Below are 18911 nucleotides of genomic sequence, written 5' to 3' on the forward strand. Positions count from 1 at the left end.
AGAACAAAAACTAAAATTTCTAAATTGAAAACAACATAACTTGATATTAGTTGAGTAATTGCTTATAAATTTTAAATATGAACTCCAGGGGTGTAATTGAAGGTTTTAGAGGCCTGAGGATGGTGTAATTTCATCAAAAAAAAGGAATTTTATCGCAACATTTGGTTACAGCACAATGAGTTCAATATAGGGACAATTGTATGTTATGTGTTAAATGTGCAATGTGCTTTCCTATTTTATTGATCTAAGTGGTTATTACTTGATATTGGATTTTGATGCCTTTGGACATGTAGAGCATGACTCGTATCACTTTGGTATTGGCTTTGTGCCATTGGCCATGTAGAGCATGACTCGTATCACTTTGGTATTGGCTTCGGACTACGTAGGCTGAAAGCCTGTATATTCTAGCAACATGATAAGCAGAAATTGTATTTCATGTGCCACTTGGGCTTGAATTTTATGGTGTTTATGATCCTAAATTGTTGTATCTCATTTATTGTAACCCCTTGAATCTAATCATTGGTTGATTTGGAAAGCCCTTCATTTGATACACATATAAGCCTTTGTTGTCCTTTGTTTCTTTTTGTTCATGTCATATTGTTATATATATGGCATAATGTTATATTGTATCTATTTTTGAACTCACTAAGCAACGCCCGCTTATCCTTCTCCGTGTTTAACTATTTCAGGTGATAAGCATCCAGAGTAGACATGCTTTGTTGGAGGACTTAGAGTAGTTGACACTACTACGTTTGTACTTGGTATACATATATGTATATGTATTATAAATTCCCGGGTAGTTATGTATTTATACAACTAGTTATGAAACTTCAGTGTTGCAGAAATCGGCCTAATCGGCCGATTAATCGCTAATCGGACCTCCACCGATGAGATTTATTGCTAATCGGTCACTATAATCGGGTTTGGTCAATACTGGTCAAAGTCGGAATTAATCGGACCTAATCAGGCCTAATCGGACTTAATCAGACCTAATCGGGTTTGGTCAACGTAGGTCAAAGTCGGACCTAATCGGCCCTAATCGGACCAAATCGGACCTAATCGCCGATTAATCAGTTTTTTTGTAGGAATAATATTAGAGTTATAAATTTTTTAATAATTTTCTTAATAATTAATGGTCCCCGATTAATCCCCGCCTAGTCGATTAATCCCTAATCGCTAGTCAACCGATTTGCAGCCGATTAGCGATTTCTGCAACCATGTGAAACTTTGTAAAAATCATGTTAGTTGGTTTGTATCCATGCTTTTGTATTTAGACCACTAATGTGAATTATAATTATGAATATGCATGTAGCATGTTTGGCTTTATGGTAATTTTAGTGTTGGGATCTTTCAATCATGGTGTCAGAGCACTGGTTTAAGCGAACTAAAACCACGGACTGGTATTTAGACTTAAACCGTTGGAAGTTCAATAAATGAATGGATTCATTGTCAGTATATGGATACAAACCATAGGAAAGACTTAAGTGGGGTGTTGGGTAATCACAAATCCTTATATTCTAACGTGCTATGTTACTCCAAGTTTTCAGAGAAATGGCTGTGTAGGAGGGTAGTCATACACCAGATATAGGTGGAGATCCTCATCTTAATAAGGGAGATACTCCAGTATCCCCTCGTGAGGAGCGACTCTTGTATAAACTTACTGGTGTTATTCGACAGACTCTCAAAGAATACAAAAGGGATAGTGATAAGGGTAAAGAGAAAGCCACCGGAGAGTGTTCGAGAGACAAAGCGAAATGTCCCTCATTCAAAACTTTCAATAGTAGTGGCGCTACAGAGCTTTCAAGTGTCCTTGATCCCATTGTTGTTCTTACCTGGATCCAGAACACATAAAAAGTATTCTGTATCTCCCATGTGGTTAATGAAGACAAGGCTAACTATGGATGCGGAGAACCAGGTCACATGAAGCTTGTTTTCCCGATAAAGAATGTTACATGTTATGCTTGCGGTGTTACTGGCCACAGAAAGCGATCCTGCCCTACTCTTACCAGCCAAATGGCGGGAAGTCAAGCTTCCGTTCAACAACCGGTGGGTACTTCAACCCAAAAGGAGGAGGTGCCTAAAGCTAAAGGTCGTGCATTCCAGATTACCCCGGAGGAGGTACGTGAGGACCTAAATGTTGTGACTGGTACCTTTCTCGTCAATTCTAGACCTACTCACATCTTATTTGATTCTGGTGCCTCAGATTCTTTTGTGTCTTTTGAATTTGAGTGTTATTTTCAAATTTCTTGCTATGCACTCGCCCATCCATTTCAAATAGATACCGCGGGAAGTGTATCATTACTTGATGATAAAGTCTATAGAGATTGCATCATAGAAATTGAAGGTTATAATTTTCTTGCCAACCTGATTCCTATCTCCTTGCCCAACTTTGATATCATTATCGACATGGATTGGTTGTCAAAGAACCATGCAGAACTCTTGTGCTATGAAAAGATGGTACCCATTCCTATCGAAGAGGGGGGGATCCTATTTATGTCTACAGTGAACAAAGACTTAAAATCATAAAAATAATCTCTTTCATAAAAGCTCGTAAATTTATATCGAAATGGTGTTCTACTTATCTGGCATATGCAATTGATATCTCAAAAGAAGGGAAGAAAATGGTAAATGATATTTCCGTTGTTAATGAATATCCTGATGTATTCCCCGATGATTTGCCTGGACTTCCCCCGGATAGGCAAGTAGAATTTCGAATTGACATTATGCTTGGTGCTGCTCTGATTCCAAAGACTCCTTATCGCCTTGCACCAGCTGAGATGAAGGAAATAATGATTCAACTGCAGGAATTACTTGACAAGGGCTTTATCCGACCGAGTACCTCTCCTTGGGGTGCTCCAGTATCATTTGTCAAGAAAAAGGATGGGTCGATGCAAATGTGTATTGACTACCGCGAGCTAAATAAAGTAACTATCAAAATCAAGTACCCACTACCTCGCATAGACGGCTTGTTTGATCAACTTCAGGGTGCTAGCTACTTCTCGAAGATTGATTTGAGGTCTGGCTATCATCAGTTGAAAGTACACGAGCAGGATGTACTAAAGACTGCTTTCCGTACTCGATATGGGCATTTTGAATTCCTTGTCCTGTCATTCGGTTTGACAAATGCTCCTGTTGTATTCATGGATATGATGAATCTGGTATGCCGTCTAATGCTCGATAAATCTGTCATCGTATTCATTGATGATATTATAATTTATTCCAAGTCCGAAGCTGATCATGTCATTCATATTTGTGAAATGTTAGAGCTTCTCCGAAAGGAGAAGCTATATGCTAAATTCTCAAAATGTAAATTTTGGCTTCGCCAAGTTCAATTTCTTGGTCATGTGATTTCTGGTGATGGTATAACCATAGATCCTACCAAAATTGAATCCATTCAGAATTGGGAAGCGCCCCGTAATGCTTCTGAAGTTCGCAGTTTCTTGGGTCTCGCTGGGTAATACCGGAGATTCATTAAATATTTTTCATGCATAGCTGTACCACTCACAAGTCTTACACGAAAAGAAGCAAAGTTCGAATGGGGTGAAGCCCAAGAAAAATCTTTCTCAACTTTAAAAGATCTTTTGACTCATGCTCCAGTCTTATCACTCCCAGAAGGTGATAATGATTTTTCCGTGTATAGCGATGCTTCAAGGTTGGGACTCGGTTGTGTGTTGATGCAACGTGGCAGAGTGATAGCCTATGCCTTAAGGCAACGGAAAGATTATGAAAAGAATTATCCCACTCATGACCTCGAGCTCGCTGCAGTGGTATTTGCCCTAAAACTTTGGAGGCATTATCTTTATGGTACAAAATGCCAATTGTTTATCGACCACAAAAGTCTCAAATATATATTCAGTCAGCAAACTTTGAATATGAGACAACAACAGGCCATGGAGCTGATCAAAGATTATGACAGTGAAATCTTGTATCATCCTAGAAAGGCCAATGTAGTTGCAGATGCAATTAGCAGAAAGGTTTATCATAATAGTGTGTGTTATGTTATTACTCACACTACAGTAAAGTTCACTATTCTTGATGAGCTAGAAAAATGGCAAGTAAAGGCCTTAAAGCCAGAATATGTGAAGAAGGAATGGATGGTACATTATGTTGATATTTTACTTGATGATCTACGCAGACTGAAAGTATTTAAGAATCGGCTATGGATTCCAAATATTGGTGGTTTGAGACAGAATATTTTAGATGAAGCCCATAATTCTAAGCTATCAATACATCCAGGTACTAGTAAAATGTACTATGATGTACGGTTTGATTATTGGTGGCCTGGGTTAAAGAGAAACATTGGAAGATATGTACAGGAATGTTTAGTATGCTTACAAGTCAAAGCGGAGCACCAAAAGTCATACGGAAGTCCAGAAGGTATTAGTGTCCCCGTATGGAAATGGGAAGAGATGTCCATGGATTTTATTACCAAACTGCAAAAGACTGCAAGACAAAATGATTGCATTTGGGTAATTGTCGACCGACTGACTAAGATTGCACATTTTCTTGCCATGCATGAAACAACTCCAATGGAGAAATATGCACAAGTATACTTGGATGAAATTGTTGTGAGACATGGTGTGCCACTAAAGATTATTTCAGATCGTGATACTCGCTTCACTTCTTATTTTTGGGCGAGTATGCAACGTGAATTGGGATCTCGTGTTGCTCTCAGCACAACATATCATCCCCAAATAGATGGTCGGACTGAGAGAACAATCCAAACAGTGGAAGATATGCTTCGTGCCTGTGTCTTGGAGTTTGGTGGTAATTGGGACAAATACTTACCTCTTGTTGAATTTTCATATAATAACAGTTACCACACTTCAATTAAAATTTCACCATATGAAGCACTATATGGGCGTAAATGTCGTACTCCATTATGTTGGCGTGATGTAGGACAAAAAATCCTTGGTGGGCCTGAAATGATTCAAGACACCACTGATAAGATTCAAATTGTACGAGAAAGAATGAATGCAGCCCAGGATCGACAAAAGTCCTATGCAGAAAAGAGAAGACGACCCACAGAATTCCAGGTGGGTAATTTTGTAATGCTGAAGGTATCCCCATGGAAAGGCATTATGTGATTTGGAAAGAAAGGAAAATTGAGTCCTAGATTTGTTGTCCCTTTCAAAATCATCCATAGAATTGGTAAGCAAGCATACTGTGACATCCCCATTTTCACGACCAGAAAAGACTGATTTTGTTTATGCTTTATAAAAATCAGAGTACTTCTTTTAATAAAAATCTTGCGGAATTTGTTCCCAGAAAAACATGATAAATACGTTTTCAAAGCATTTCCGAAGAAATGTATTTTTATTCATTTTAAAACATTTGGGATGTCATCGTTAATACAGAAACATAAGCATAAACAGAACTTACATTCATTTACACTAGTGATCTAATCTCTTTTAAATTTCTCGGTGTAATGTAACTTCATATCGACACCTGTGATACAAATAAACTGAGTGGGTCAGGTTGGGAAACCTGGTGAGTACATAGGGTTTTCAACCCACAATAATATAATTATTATGTTTAATCATCAAACAGTTAACCCAATTACCCATCCCCATTATCTTCTTTATTCTTAAGGATCTACCCTAAGAATCAGCTATTTCTTGTTCATTCATTCCTAAGGATTATCCTAAGGAATAGGCACGAAGTCCATCGTTGTCAATGACACAGCTATCAAGCACAGCTGCTAGTTCTATCACTTAGGCGCAGCTGCCAGAATTGTGACATTCTATGTGAGGCACAGCTACCAGTATTGTCTTTCGAGCACAGCTGCTAGGGTTATCTCGTTTATTGACAGTATCGTTTTCGAGAGTCCACTCGCAATACATGTCAATGGGTTTTTAGAGTACACCGGTGAACACATCGTTCACAACACCTACAGGTTGCGAGCCTGCCAGTGTTCCACTGGACTGTCTAGAATAGTCCGTGGTTGTCATCCATACTCTGCTAGATGACGGGGCCATCATTTGGGAAAGGCTTCTCACATCGTCCACCTCTCACACTTACCTCGTGGTCTATAACACCTCTCAACTCATCATCCAACTCATATTCCATCTATTACATCTACCCATGTTTTACCCAACATATTCTCGTATATATATATATATATATATATATATATATATATATATATATATATATATATATATATATATATATATATACAGTTTAAATCATTTAAAACATGTATAAAATCGTTCATCCAGCATAGATAACAAGTATACAGATAATATGCACACATAGCACGTAATTTATTTAAAATACTTCATATCTATGTGTAAGATGAAAGTAACTATGCACTCACTTGAAAAGGTGGTGATTCCGAACTCAGACAGCGCTTCGCTTCTTAAAAAAAAATTCCTTCGACGAAACCTAGTATTATTACCACTAGAGTTTAGTCTATTATTCGCCGAAACTAATTAATAGTCTAGCTATTATTACTATTATATAAGCGTTAAAAAAATACTTATATAACCCATAATAATAGCCCAAGTACTTATTATAAATTCCTAATAACGCTACTATAATTAAATAAATGATATATTAAAAATAGCGTAGGCATACCTCACTTATAGCGGGTTTTATAGAAAACCGGGCTTTGCTTGGAGCAGCGTTCCCAATCCGAAAAGCTCTTCTTCTCGGAGCCGTCGAGCACTCCGGGGCTTCCGCCTCATGCTAGGGAGGTTCCCTAGGCTTTTCGGGGGGTTTGGGGGGTTAGAGAGAGAAACTAGTGAGAGAAAGAAGGAATGGGAAATGTGTGAAGAAAATGAGGGTGGGAGAGGTTCTATTTATAGGGTGAAAAATGGCTGAACTTGGTGCCACATGTCACCATCTAGTGGCAAGACTTGGGGAGAAAGCAATGGCCAAGATTGTGCCACATCACCCATTTCCGCACAGCACACTTCCGACTTCTAAAATCCGTAACTTTCACATACGACCTCCGTTTTTGACGTTCTTTATATTCACGCGTAGGTAAAAATAAGATCTACAACTTTCATTTTGACTCCATCGGCTAATTCTCGACCGATCTTAAATTTAACAGTACGAGGAGATTATACTGTTAAATGTCCGCGTAAAATTCATAACTTCTACATACGGACTCTGTTTTCGTCTGTCTTTTTACCGTTGAGTTCCTATTAATGAGATCTTCAATTCTCATTTAAGTCGCGTAGGCCAAAAACCGCTCGATCTAAAATTCGAGTTTCGGGTCGTGCACTGTTATGCCAAATCTTAGAAAATTCGTAACTTCCTCATACAAAGTCAGATTTGGGCGTTCTTTTTTTGTATGTTCTCAGCTTAACGTATACTACAACTTTTGTTTAGATTTCTAAGGCTAAAAAGTCCTTTATCAAAAATTCACTATTTACGTCTCCCGGTGCCGTGTCGGTTTTGCATTAAAACTTCAACGGGCCATAACTTCTTCGTTATAACTCGGATTTCGGCGTTCTTCATATGTACGGAACCCTTGAGACATATTCTACAACTTGGTTAAGATTATTTATTCTAAATAATCTTTTGTTGAAAAGTCGTTTTCGACCCCTATTATCTCTAAATTGACTAGCCCGGATCTGCGGGCGTTACACATACCGTTTGGAATTGCCTGAAAATTTAGCAGGTATTCATGATGTGTTTCATGTGAGTTATCTACGTAAATGTTTGAGCATATATGATGAAACGGTTTCGTTATTCGAGGTGAAACTGGATGATAAATTAAGATATGTAGAAGAACCCGAAGAGATTATAAATGAGAGAACGGTTGATTTGCGTAATAAAGAAGTGGAGTTGGTGCTTGTCAAGTGGAAACATCATCAAGTCCCAAATTATACTTGGGAAAATAAGAACGAGATAAGAGAAAACCATTCCCACTTGTTTGTTGGGTTTTGAGCATTCTAACACTCTTAAGGTGTACATACAACCCTAAATACCTTGGATCTATGTTTTCTCTATTATACATGCTAACTTGAACTTTCCAAGGTATTACCCTAACTAGAATACAAAAGATTGATACTTGGGTAATAAAACAAGTTAGATGACATACATTTTCTTGTAGTTGGAAGCCTTTAACCTTTAAGAACTTAGTGCCCCAAGTGTTGCACCTCAAATGGAATCACACAACACCACCAACAATTGGAATAACTTGAGAGAAGAAGACTTGCTTCACAAATCGGCTAACCCTCACTTATTGTCACTTAAAGGTCTAATCTAGTGCCAATTTCATGAGCCTTAGGGTTTCTTATATAGTGTGCACATTAGGGTTACACCATGTAACTCATGACTTTCCACATTCCTCATGATCCATGGGTTTTAACCTCCATGGAGTATCCATGGGTCACCACATGGGTTTAGCCCAACATGAAGAACTATGGATCATAAGCCCACTTTATAAGAATGTATGATTTACCAAATCAATCCCCATTTATTTAATTAGTCTCTTTTGATCACAAAATTAATTCCAAACTAATTCTTGATCAATACTAATTAAATAATATGATTTCATATTAATATATTAGAACTTATAATATATTAATAAATCATAAATATCATCTTCTCACAAAAGTCTATCCAAATTGTTCCGATATCATGCAACCCAAATGGACCATGCTACTCTCAGGTCAAGTACATACCAATAATAGTTATGGGCTTAGACACCTAATCCAACATTGTTTAAATCGTTGTGATTTCGAGGACGAAATCCTCAAAAGGATGAGGTATTTGTAACATACACTTTACTAACCGTGTTCAATTATCATGTTTCATATGCTTTTTAGTTTAAAAATGAATAGTATTAGATATTATGTGGTTTTAAACGTTTAAATTAAGTAGTTATAATGGAATAGAATTATATGTGTTAAAAACACCATTTTTCGATATGGTTTTGAGCGTTGAGTTCTAACGAAATATTTTTATAAAATTTGAAGTTAAACTAAGTTTAGAATCATTTGGAAGGTATTGGAAGTGATAGGGAAGTCTTATGTGATTCCGATCAAAAAGTCAACTATCGGAATTAATGAAAGTATAACGTCTAAGTTGGAAATATGTAAAACTGCTTTTATTGGAAGATCTTTTCTGGTATATTAGTATTGGAGTTGTAAATTATCTCGATAGAAACGTATAGGCGAAAACCTCATCGAAAACAGAGTTCTGAGCGAAAAGTTATGCAATTTTTAGTGTTTAGGGGTAAAACGGGTACCCAAATCGGGTCAAACCCGACCCAACTCAGGTTTTTACCCATTGAAACACGATTTTGGCTCATTTTTCTACCATTTTCAGTTCATCACCGTCCCTATGGGAGATTTTCACCTACATGATCAATCTTGAACAAGTATTGAAGATTAAATCAAGATTTTGAGTGTTCTTGAAGTATCAAGTCTAGTAATCAAGGTATGAACTCTTAATTTTTGGATTAACCGTTGTAATTAGTGAGTTATTAAGAGATTAGGGTTTGATCAAAGTGGTTTTACCACTGATTTCATGAAATTAGGCATGAGTTTATGTTATTAACCTAGAATCTTAAATGGAAATTAAGTAATTACATGTAAACTTGAGAATTAATCATGGTTTAAGAGTAATTAGTGAAAATTAGTAATGAAACCCATGGTTTATACTTGAATTAGCATGGATTACTAAAATATTCAGTGTTATCATTGTAAAACAAGAACTTAGTGATATAGATCATGAGGTTTGATCATGTAAAGGGTAAAATGAAATCATAAAGGGTATAATTGTCATGTTTTTGTAAAAATCACCAAAAATTGTAGAAAAATATTATGGATGTGTGCTACATATCCCTGGAAATCTGAGAATGTCTACTTTGATTCTTGTTTTAACACCAAAATCTAATTTCGGACTTAAGATGGGTGAAAACAGCTATATGTTCAGTGCAGTAAGGCTGAATTTTGACAGCTTTGGGACATTTTGACAGCTTTGGGATGCAGTATTGTAAAATTCATAGTAAATTATATAAAAATCATAAAAATGTGAGGTTAGTGGAATTAGAAAGATATAAGAGTCTATTTTGTTAGTATTTAAAATTTATTAGTTATTTTGATATTTAAGAAGAGTAAAACAGATCTGCAAGTGACAGCTATACAAAGAACAAAAACTAAAATTTCTAAATTGAAAACAACATAACTTGAGATTAGTTGAGTAATTGCTTATGAAATTTTAAATATGAACTCCAGGGGTATAATTGAAGGTTTTAGAGGCCTGAGGATGGTGTAATTTCATCAGAAAAAGAGGAATTTTATCGCAACATTCGGTTACAGCACAGTAAGTTCAATACAGGGAAAATTATATGTTATGTGTTATATGTGCAATGTGCTTTCCTGTTTTATTGATCTAAGTGGTTATTACTTGATATTGGATTTTGATGCCTTTGGCCATGTAGAGCATGACTCGTATCACTTTGGTATTAGCTTTGTGCCTTTGGCCATGTAGAGCATGACTCGTATCACTTTGGTATTGGCTTCAGGCTACGTAGGGCTGAAAGCCTGTATATTCTAGCAACATGATAAGCAGAAATTGTGTTTTATGTGCCACTTGGGCTGTAATTTTATGGTGTTTATGATCCTAATGATTGTAACCCCTTGAATCTAATCATTGGTTGGTCTGGAAAGCCCTTCATTTGATACACATATAAGCCTTTGTTGTCCTTTGTTTCTTTTTGTTCCTGTCATATTTATATATATATATATATATATATATATATATATATATATATATATATATATATATATATATATATATATATATATATGGCATAACATTATATTGTATCTATTTTTGAACTCACTAAGCGACGCCTGCTTATCCATCTCAGTGTTTAACTATTTCAGGTGATAAGCATCTAGAGTAGACATGCTTTGTTGGAGGACTTAGAGTAGTTGACACTACTACGTTTGTACTTGGTATACCTATATGTATATGTATTATAAATTTTTGGGTAGTTATGTATTTATACAACTAGTTATGAAACTTTGTAAAAAGCTTGTTAGTTGGTTTGTATCCATGCTTTTGTATTTAGACCACTAATGTGAATTATAATTATGAATATGCATGTAGCATGTTTGGCTTTATGGTAATTTTAGTGTTGGGGTCTTTCATTCAGGTTTTGCTCACGACATCCTACGTGGGACAATTATTCATTAGGTGTTGCTCACAACATCCTACGCTAATAACTGGAGTAATCTAAAGTAATATATTTTTACTTACAATCTTTATATACACGCGTTATTCATGATTTCGTTGGACTGCAAATATAAAAACGTTCATACATACAATCATAAAGAATATATGGATATAAAGATTGTAAGTAAAATTATATTAGTTTTTAACAAGAGTAATCTAAATGAAAGTTGTAGTAGATTCCAATACGAATGCATGGATATAAAAATCATTAAAATACGAGATCGAATGAAGAAGTTAATGATTGTCTCAAACCACAAGACCTAAGCAACCAATTAGTTGAGGTCGCGGTGGCCATAAGCATCAATAGCCCTGAACACCTCATTAATGATTGTCTCACGTAACATGTCGTGAGCAAGACCTGAAGAAAACGGTCATAAGTATGAATGTGTACAAAAACAACAAGAACTTATTTTGCAACACAAAAATATTAAGGATTAAATGTGTACAAAGTGAGAAATATATTACCCTGTTAAGTCATTTTTTCGGCTTACATGGGTAACCGGTCATAAAAAAATAAAAGTGTACAGTTTAAACAACTTGAACATGTAAATATGGACGAAAAAAACTCAGTGACCAAATATATACAAATTGAAAAATATATTACACTTTTTAAGTCATTATGCGACAATTGTTTTATGAGAAAATATAAATTTGACATAGTTTTCTAAATTTTTTTCTTAAAAATAACCAAAAAAAGTAAGGAATTACCCATAGCCATCGAAGTTGCAGATTACCTTCACAAGCTACAATTTCATTAATTGGACTACGACTTTGTTATTTGGGTTGCGATTTTGTCAAAAGTATAAACATTTTTTTTTCCATTTTGGCATTATTACATCGCATATGACAACTGTGGTTTCCTCTCCAAAATCTCATTTGAGATTTACTTAAGATTGTAAAAGTGTTTAATGGATAAGGTTATGTATTTACAATCTCACTTGAGTAAGGAAATTGTATATGAGAATTTATAGAGGAAACAAAATTCGGAAGAAAAAAAAGTTATATACTATATGGATCAAAATTTCAAGTGACGAAATCGCAGCTTGTTAAGGCCCATCTATTATTTTCATGGGTATATCGTATATGGATCAATCTATAATTTATTTTGGAAAGTTCACAAAACTTGGCTATATTTGTTCTTTTTATTTTCTTGTTCTCATCCACCCTCTGAATGCGAGATCTACTTCCCCCTTAAAATTCCGTTGTTTACTTTGCATTGTATGCCCTTTCTAAATCCCATGTAAATCTTTTTGTTAAGAGAATAAGAACGCATGATTATCTTAAACTATAAACTCACGTATTCAGACCTACAATTTTAATGAACATCAAACTAAAATCGTAAGTAGACATGTATTTCCAAGGAAAGAGTTATGATTTGGTGTTGATCTCCTTGAGTTGCTGAAGAATAGTCGGAGACCGACAGAATTTCGTTAATTTCATACAAGCTATCTTTCTTGAATTAAGAATTTAAAGATTTGATGGTTGTTGGACCAATTTGTGTTGAATACAATTAATTAAGGATGTTGAATTAAAATGGGTACATGATTGTTTTACAAAATCTTGCTACTTCTTAAATTCAAAAATATTTGCCAAGAATGGTTCTTCAATCTGCAGTATTTCCTTTTCCCATTTCAACTTCGTCATCTGCTTATCAATTTCAACCATATAACTACTTATTGCAAATCTAACATAAAAAAAAAAAAACATATGGCTATTTAAAAAAGCAGTTTTGAAAATACAAGTTTGTGATGCATCATAATCTCTTACACTGTTTATCTCTTCATCATTCTACAGAAAAGTAACCTCATCCAATGACACGGCGACACATCAGCCACAAGGAGTTAGCTTTGAATTTCCCGCACCTCGAGGGTTGTCATCTTTCCAATCATCAAAAGCCCTTGCCCTGTCCTCATCATCATCATCTTCATCTTCATCATCTCCACCACCTGCTCTCGGCTTCCACTTGTCGTTATGCCACGAAGAATTTGCTTCCTCTATCATCTTCGCAGTCCTCTCTTGCCATTTATTCATCATCTCCATCTCCTTCATCCCAGCTTCTTCTATGCTCATTGTTGGCAATCTTAAAACCCAACACACACCATCAATCATTATTCATATAAAATCACATTATTCTAAGTGGTTGTTTGATATGCCTTACTTAGTCTGGTAAAAAGCTTGTTGGTTAGATTCAGACCGTTTGATATCACAATTAGAAGCCTCAGATTCGGTCTAATAAGTGATAAGAGACTGAGTCTGACTGAATCACAATCAGCAACTATCAAACAAACCCTTATTGATTAAAACGTTTTTTTTAGAAGTGACATGAGACTTTTAGAGAGTGATGATACCTGTGACCAGGTTGGAAAACTTGGGCAGCAATCCTTTCCCTATCATTTGTTAGAAGACTTCCACCACCCACGAGACTAGCAGGCCCAAACAAGAGTGGTTGTTGGTGTTTATGATCGTGTGGCTGTGATACATTTGCTCTTCCCTCCAAAACATCCTGAGCAAAAGTAGCACATGTTATCGGTGTTGCTGGTTTCATGTATCGAGCACGAGCAGCAGCGTTTCGATGCCAGTCTTGTACGGTTTTCGCACGTTCCTCCAGAATAGCCTCCGAAATTTCAATACCTCCTTCCTACAAATAACAATAATATTAATACATCAACAAAAAAAGATGGAGATTTTATCTTTTTGGGAAATATTCCTCCGTACCTGCGCTTGCTTTTCCTTTATTGCAGAAAGCATCTCCTCCTCTTTCTTCAGCATTTCGATCAGATCAAGAGCCTATAACAGAAAGTGAAAAGGTGTGAAAAACAAATTGAAGCAAAAATCTGTTTCACCACATCACATGACACTAACCTTGCAGATAGCCAATGAGATTGTTGTTAGCCATGCCTACAAATTATACAAAATTTCAAACGTTAACATAATCAATCAAGTGCATTCAGGAACTGAAAATGTGTCTAAAACCCACCTCCCTTTCCTCATCATCATCAAGTACATCATCATCATCATCATCATCATCATCATCATCTCCAGGGGGAGGAGTAGATGTAGAAAGGGGGGCTGCAGCTTTAGTTGAACGCCCACGTCGTTCTTTGCGTTCCTTTAATTCTAATAGCTTTGACTCTGCAGCTCGTTGCCTCTTAAACCTAGCAATCTACAATCACCCAACTAAACCTTAATATTTCTAAAAGAATTACTTACTTAATTAGTAGGAGATAAAGCTATATTACCTTCTTAGCCCTTCTATCTACAACACTATGTGTTTCCAATTCATCTTCAGGTACAAGCTCCATTGCATCACAGAATGCAAGAAATTCCTATACATTCAAAGTTAGCTGTGTTGTGTGTGTATGCATTATGTATTTGTATATAGTATATACATATCTTCAATTGATAACAGCAATACCTTTATCTTAGACTGTGAAACCTTCAAATTTTCAATCCTGTCATCATGCCCACTTTTCTCTATCAATTCAGCAATATAAAATGGCACCTGTTCCCATAACAACCCAACTTCAAAACCCTATCTTTTTCATCGTGTTGATTGATAAACAACAAAACAAAGAGACTAAGTTGTATCATTGATCCAACAACGCATGAAGCTAACTTTAAAGAATATGACATAAAATCTACCAAATAACAAAACAGCACAAGCACATAAGTTCTATATGAAGAACAAACAGGGTAATGATGATGATAATGATACAAACTAGTATTTACCAGAATATATTTGAGATTTGTAGTACTGATATCTTCCTTAGTCTCGTTAGCTGAAAATAACCCTAATTTGCTAATCATTTCCTCGCACTGTTGTAATGCTTCGCAACCCTTTCTCAATGTCTCCTATAAATAACAATAAATTATGATCCCATAACACAATATACACATACATGTATATGAACAAGAAGAAGAAGAAGATATATGTATGAATACACACATACATACACACCTTGTCAACGGCAGAATCAGTTGCGAGAAGGTGAATTTTATGAGCCTGCTCGAAGAGTGTAGGCAGAGACATGTCTTCCATTTTGAGCGAAACCATCGTCGATCTCAAACTGTTGCAACCCAATGAAACTTGAGAAAACAAAATTCATGACAAAAGAAAACTATCTTTTTGTAATTTCTTTCAGACATTTCATCAAACGGTTGCTTTGCATCTATATAAAATAGCCACATAACCTCCAACCAGTAGAGATTAGAGAACAGCAAGAGTAAGAGCTTTAGGAAAATGAAAAAACAAAAAATTTCAAGCAATTCAATCAAATGACCTGTAGTAATGCCAATAAAAACAAGTCCAAGCTCATACAAAATGATCTGTCCACTGTAATTAAAACGAAAAAAAAAGTACTGAGAGAATGAAATTTACCTGGTCGATGCGGAGGTTAACGGTGGTGGTGGTGGATGCGGCGTAGTAAGCTGAGGAAGATGATGAGGTTACGATGGAAAGAGGAGGCGATGAAATAATTGTGGTCGATGCTTGCCACTGTAAATAATCCGAAAAAAGCACTGATAGAATAATAAATTTGCAAAGTCGATGCAGGTTAACGTTGGTGGTGGACGGGTGGTCGATGCGACGGAGTGATCTGAGGAAGGTGATGGGAGGGATCGATGGAAGCAGGAGCCGATGAAGAAATGGAGGGTGTAATGGTAAAGATGGAGGTTAAAAGCAAAGATATTTGTCAAGATTCAACAAAAAATCATTAAATTTAGACAAAATTGCAAAAATGGTCCAGACATTTTTTTTTGGGTTTTAGTCCAAACCACGATTTTTTTGGATTGGTGATCCTTTTGAGCTAGTTTCGTTGCGTTTTTGGTCCCTATGAATAGTGAAATGACTGTAATACCCTTGGGGTATTTATTTTCCATTTTTAAATTCATTTTTTTTAATTTAATAATTATTTATTCATTTTAATTATTAAAAAAAATGAGAGGGCCCACATCTCTCTCTCTCTCTTTCTCTCTTTCTCTCTCCCTCTCCCGCTCTCGATTTTATAAAGTCAAAATCAATTTACCAAGAATGTAATACTGAATCTCCATTTAGAACAAATAGGGAAAATACATACAAAGAAAAAACCCAGAAGAAACTCTTAGCCCCCACCTCCATCGTTGTCCTCCTGCTCCGCCACCCCTTTTCTCGTTGAAACCCACCTCCAACGCCACTATCATTTTAGCAGCGACGTCAATCTTCACCGCCATCTCCCTCGTTCTTCAACTTATCTCCTCACTGGTGCTTGTTAGCAAGAAGCGTGCTCCAATCCTATTGTGTTGACTGGATTATGTTTGTAATTAATAGGGAAGCAGAGTAAGAAAGGTGATCGACTTCAAGTAGCAAGGGCTCAACAACATCGTGTCAAATTATCTCAAATCTAGGGTTCTAGAGCACCCAGCTATCGACGGAGGCGGAGATGGGCGGTGGTGTTGGTTGGAATATGAAGAGAGGAAGAAGATGATGATGTTCGTGAGGAAGAAGACGGGTGCACTCCAGGTGCTCGACCTTATGTCTAGCTTAGCCTTCGGTCCAATTCCTCCGTTAATTGGCTCTCTAAATTAACTCAATCTTCTACTTCTTGCCGATAATTCTCTAAATTTTCGAGTGTTTGTTTTAATTGGATTCTTGTCTAGGCTTCTGGATATTCCATGTCACACCCCAAAACCAAGAAAGGCGGAAACGTTCTGGGGTGGAGGACGTCATGTACAGTATCACAACAATGCATAATAGTAAAGACAAGCAACAACATCCATTGCATTAATTGTAATACAAGCGTGTTATGTATAGTTTGTAAGACACCAAAAGTATAATCAAAATAAAAGATGAGTCTTGTATGTGCTCCATCTTCTCAAAAGCTTCATCTGTACCTGTCTACTGATGACCTGAGAATACAAGTTATTTTGAAAGAGTTTATCAGCATAAGGCTGGTGAGTTCATAAGTATTTAGTGTCATTGCTTGTATAAAAATGTTTACAACAATGTAGTTCAATAATTGATTTCAATGTTTGTAAATAGTATACTCCCTAGAAAATCCTATATTTCCTAGTAAAAAGTAGTCTTCTACCAAGACCCGATTGTTTGTATATCTGTTCTTTTGTAAATGTAAGGGTTTTTCCCCAGTGAAACTATATGTATGAAAATATGGTTTACTTAAACGAGTATGTGACAAAATCACAAAATAATGAAGTATAGACTCCAGGTAGTACTAAATGTACAGTACACCTCGGAGAGTCTAAAATAGAAATGTGTAGACTCCAGGTGGTATTAAATGAACAACACGCCTCGAAAAGTCTATTTTAGTAATGTGTAGACTCCAGGTGGTATTAAATGAACAATACGCCTCGAAAAGTCTATTCTTGCCTTTAGTTCTTAATTGGTTAATTAAAGGTTTGAATGTGAACTCGTATGTAACCATGCTGATCGACGGCTGAATAATTGATGACCCTCCACGTCATATATAGTGGGGTAGCATTTTGTCACTCCTTGGCCTTTCGGCTGGGACTGTAGCTAGCAGTCAGGATGCAGGAGTGTCTGTCCCGTATAGATCTATACACACAATGCCGCTCTCCCTCCAGGAGACTCTGGTTACAAAGTGATAGCACAATAAAGTGTCGTATCGAGAAATAGTATGTCACATTCTTTTTATAGTATTTAAATGTTTATGTAGTATGTCATAGTGTAGTAATGTTTTCTTGTAGTAGTATATAGTGTATTCTCTTGTATATTGTATAGTATGTTTTCTTGTATAATGTACAGAGTGTTCTCTTGTAGAGTATAAAATGAGTGTTGATTCATAACTGAACTGATTCTGGTAAGTGTCATTGTAATACTAGTAATGAGTATTAATCCTTAACTATACCTATTATAGTTAAATAGTAATGTTATTTGCATGCCTTTGTTACACAAAGGTACTGAACTGAAGTGAAAACCATTATATCTAACACATATATATGATATATAACTATGAATTAAACGACAGTCGGACAAATAACAGAATACCCTAAGTCCACAACCAAACAAGGAACATGAAATAAGGTGAGCTATCAGTCCTAAGTCCTTCAAGTCTTACTTATATAAATATATGGGTGTAGATATGGGTTTGAAAATAATGTAAGTTTAAAAGAAATTGAAAACAGTTTTAGCATTTAAAGAGTTTAATAAAATGTTTGAAACACTTGAAAATCCATAAGTTTGATAGCAATTTGGAAGCAATAGAAAATATTTCTGTTTTTTCTAGTTATTAATCACATGTAATTAAAGCAATAACTAGAATGTTTCAACTTGTATCCCCCCCCCCCCAATAAAAGCATTTAAAATCATTTCAAAGGTTGATTAAGGGGTATGAACTCACCTGCAGTGAGTAACTCGAATGGAATATCGATATAGGATTGTTGGGTGTCAAATGGAGTCTCGAGCACAAACGAATCCTATTCAACATATAATTACACATACGTGAATACATTAGTAGATATAACCACTAATGGTGATAGGGACATGCCTTAAGGACATTAAAAAAACACTTAGAATTTAGTGTTACCAACTCATATGGTTGCACATAAGGAGTGTATGGCCCTATTTTGGAGTGTAAGGCCACAAAATCATGGGTTTTATGTGTGTGCGGCCAGAATGTGCAGCCAGGGTGTGTGTACGGCCGCACACTCACTATGAAGTGTGTCAAAACGTGGTTCCAAGCCCTTGGGATGTTCTA

At 36.0% G+C, this 18911-nt stretch overlaps 1 protein-coding gene across 2 annotated transcripts; it reads right to left on the reverse strand.

The window, feature by feature from the left end:
• Positions 1-12747: 12747 nt before the first annotated feature.
• LOC145167895 (PP2A regulatory subunit TAP46-like) lies at positions 12748-15855 on the reverse strand. 2 transcript variants are annotated; one of them, XR_013741502.1, is made up of 11 exons: positions 15581-15855; positions 15161-15269; positions 14932-15054; positions 14618-14704; positions 14442-14528; positions 14180-14365; positions 14065-14100; positions 13918-13989; positions 13551-13840; positions 12970-13282; positions 12748-12846 (listed from the first exon to the last, which is right to left on the reverse strand). XR_013741502.1 is itself a non-coding variant. In XM_079087161.1 (10 exons), exons 2-10 carry the CDS (start codon positions 15254-15256, stop codon positions 13030-13032), a joined length of 1230 nt encoding a protein of 409 aa, XP_078943287.1. In that variant the 5' UTR covers positions 15257-15269; positions 15581-15855; the 3' UTR covers positions 12893-13029. The 2 variants fall into 2 exon arrangements, 1 of the variants encoding a protein (XP_078943287.1); XM_079087161.1 differs by lacking the exon at positions 12748-12846 and having other exon boundaries at positions 12893-13282.
• Positions 15856-18911: the final 3056 nt, after the last annotated feature.

The sequence above is a fragment of the Lactuca virosa genome, chromosome 3, assembly GCF_052849685.1.
Source record: "Lactuca virosa cultivar CGN04683 chromosome 3, Lactuca_virosa_CGN04683_v6, whole genome shotgun sequence".
Classification (NCBI taxonomy): Eukaryota; Viridiplantae; Streptophyta; class Magnoliopsida; order Asterales; family Asteraceae; genus Lactuca; species Lactuca virosa.

What these genes read in the sequence shown, in the direction of transcription:
- LOC145167895 (XM_079087161.1), bottom strand. Translation starts at nt 15,256, where the DNA reads ATGGTTTCGCTCAAAATGGAAGACATGTCTCTGCCTACACTCTTCGAG. An exon ending in TTTCACAGTCTAAGATAAAG is followed by an intron (nt 14,529 to 14,617) that starts GTATTGCTGTTA and finishes TTGAATGTATAG; the next exon opens with GAATTTCTTGCATTCTGTGA. An exon ending in TAAAGGAAAAGCAAGCGCAG is followed by an intron (nt 13,841 to 13,917) that starts GTACGGAGGAAT and finishes TGTTATTTGTAG; the next exon opens with GAAGGAGGTATTGAAATTTC.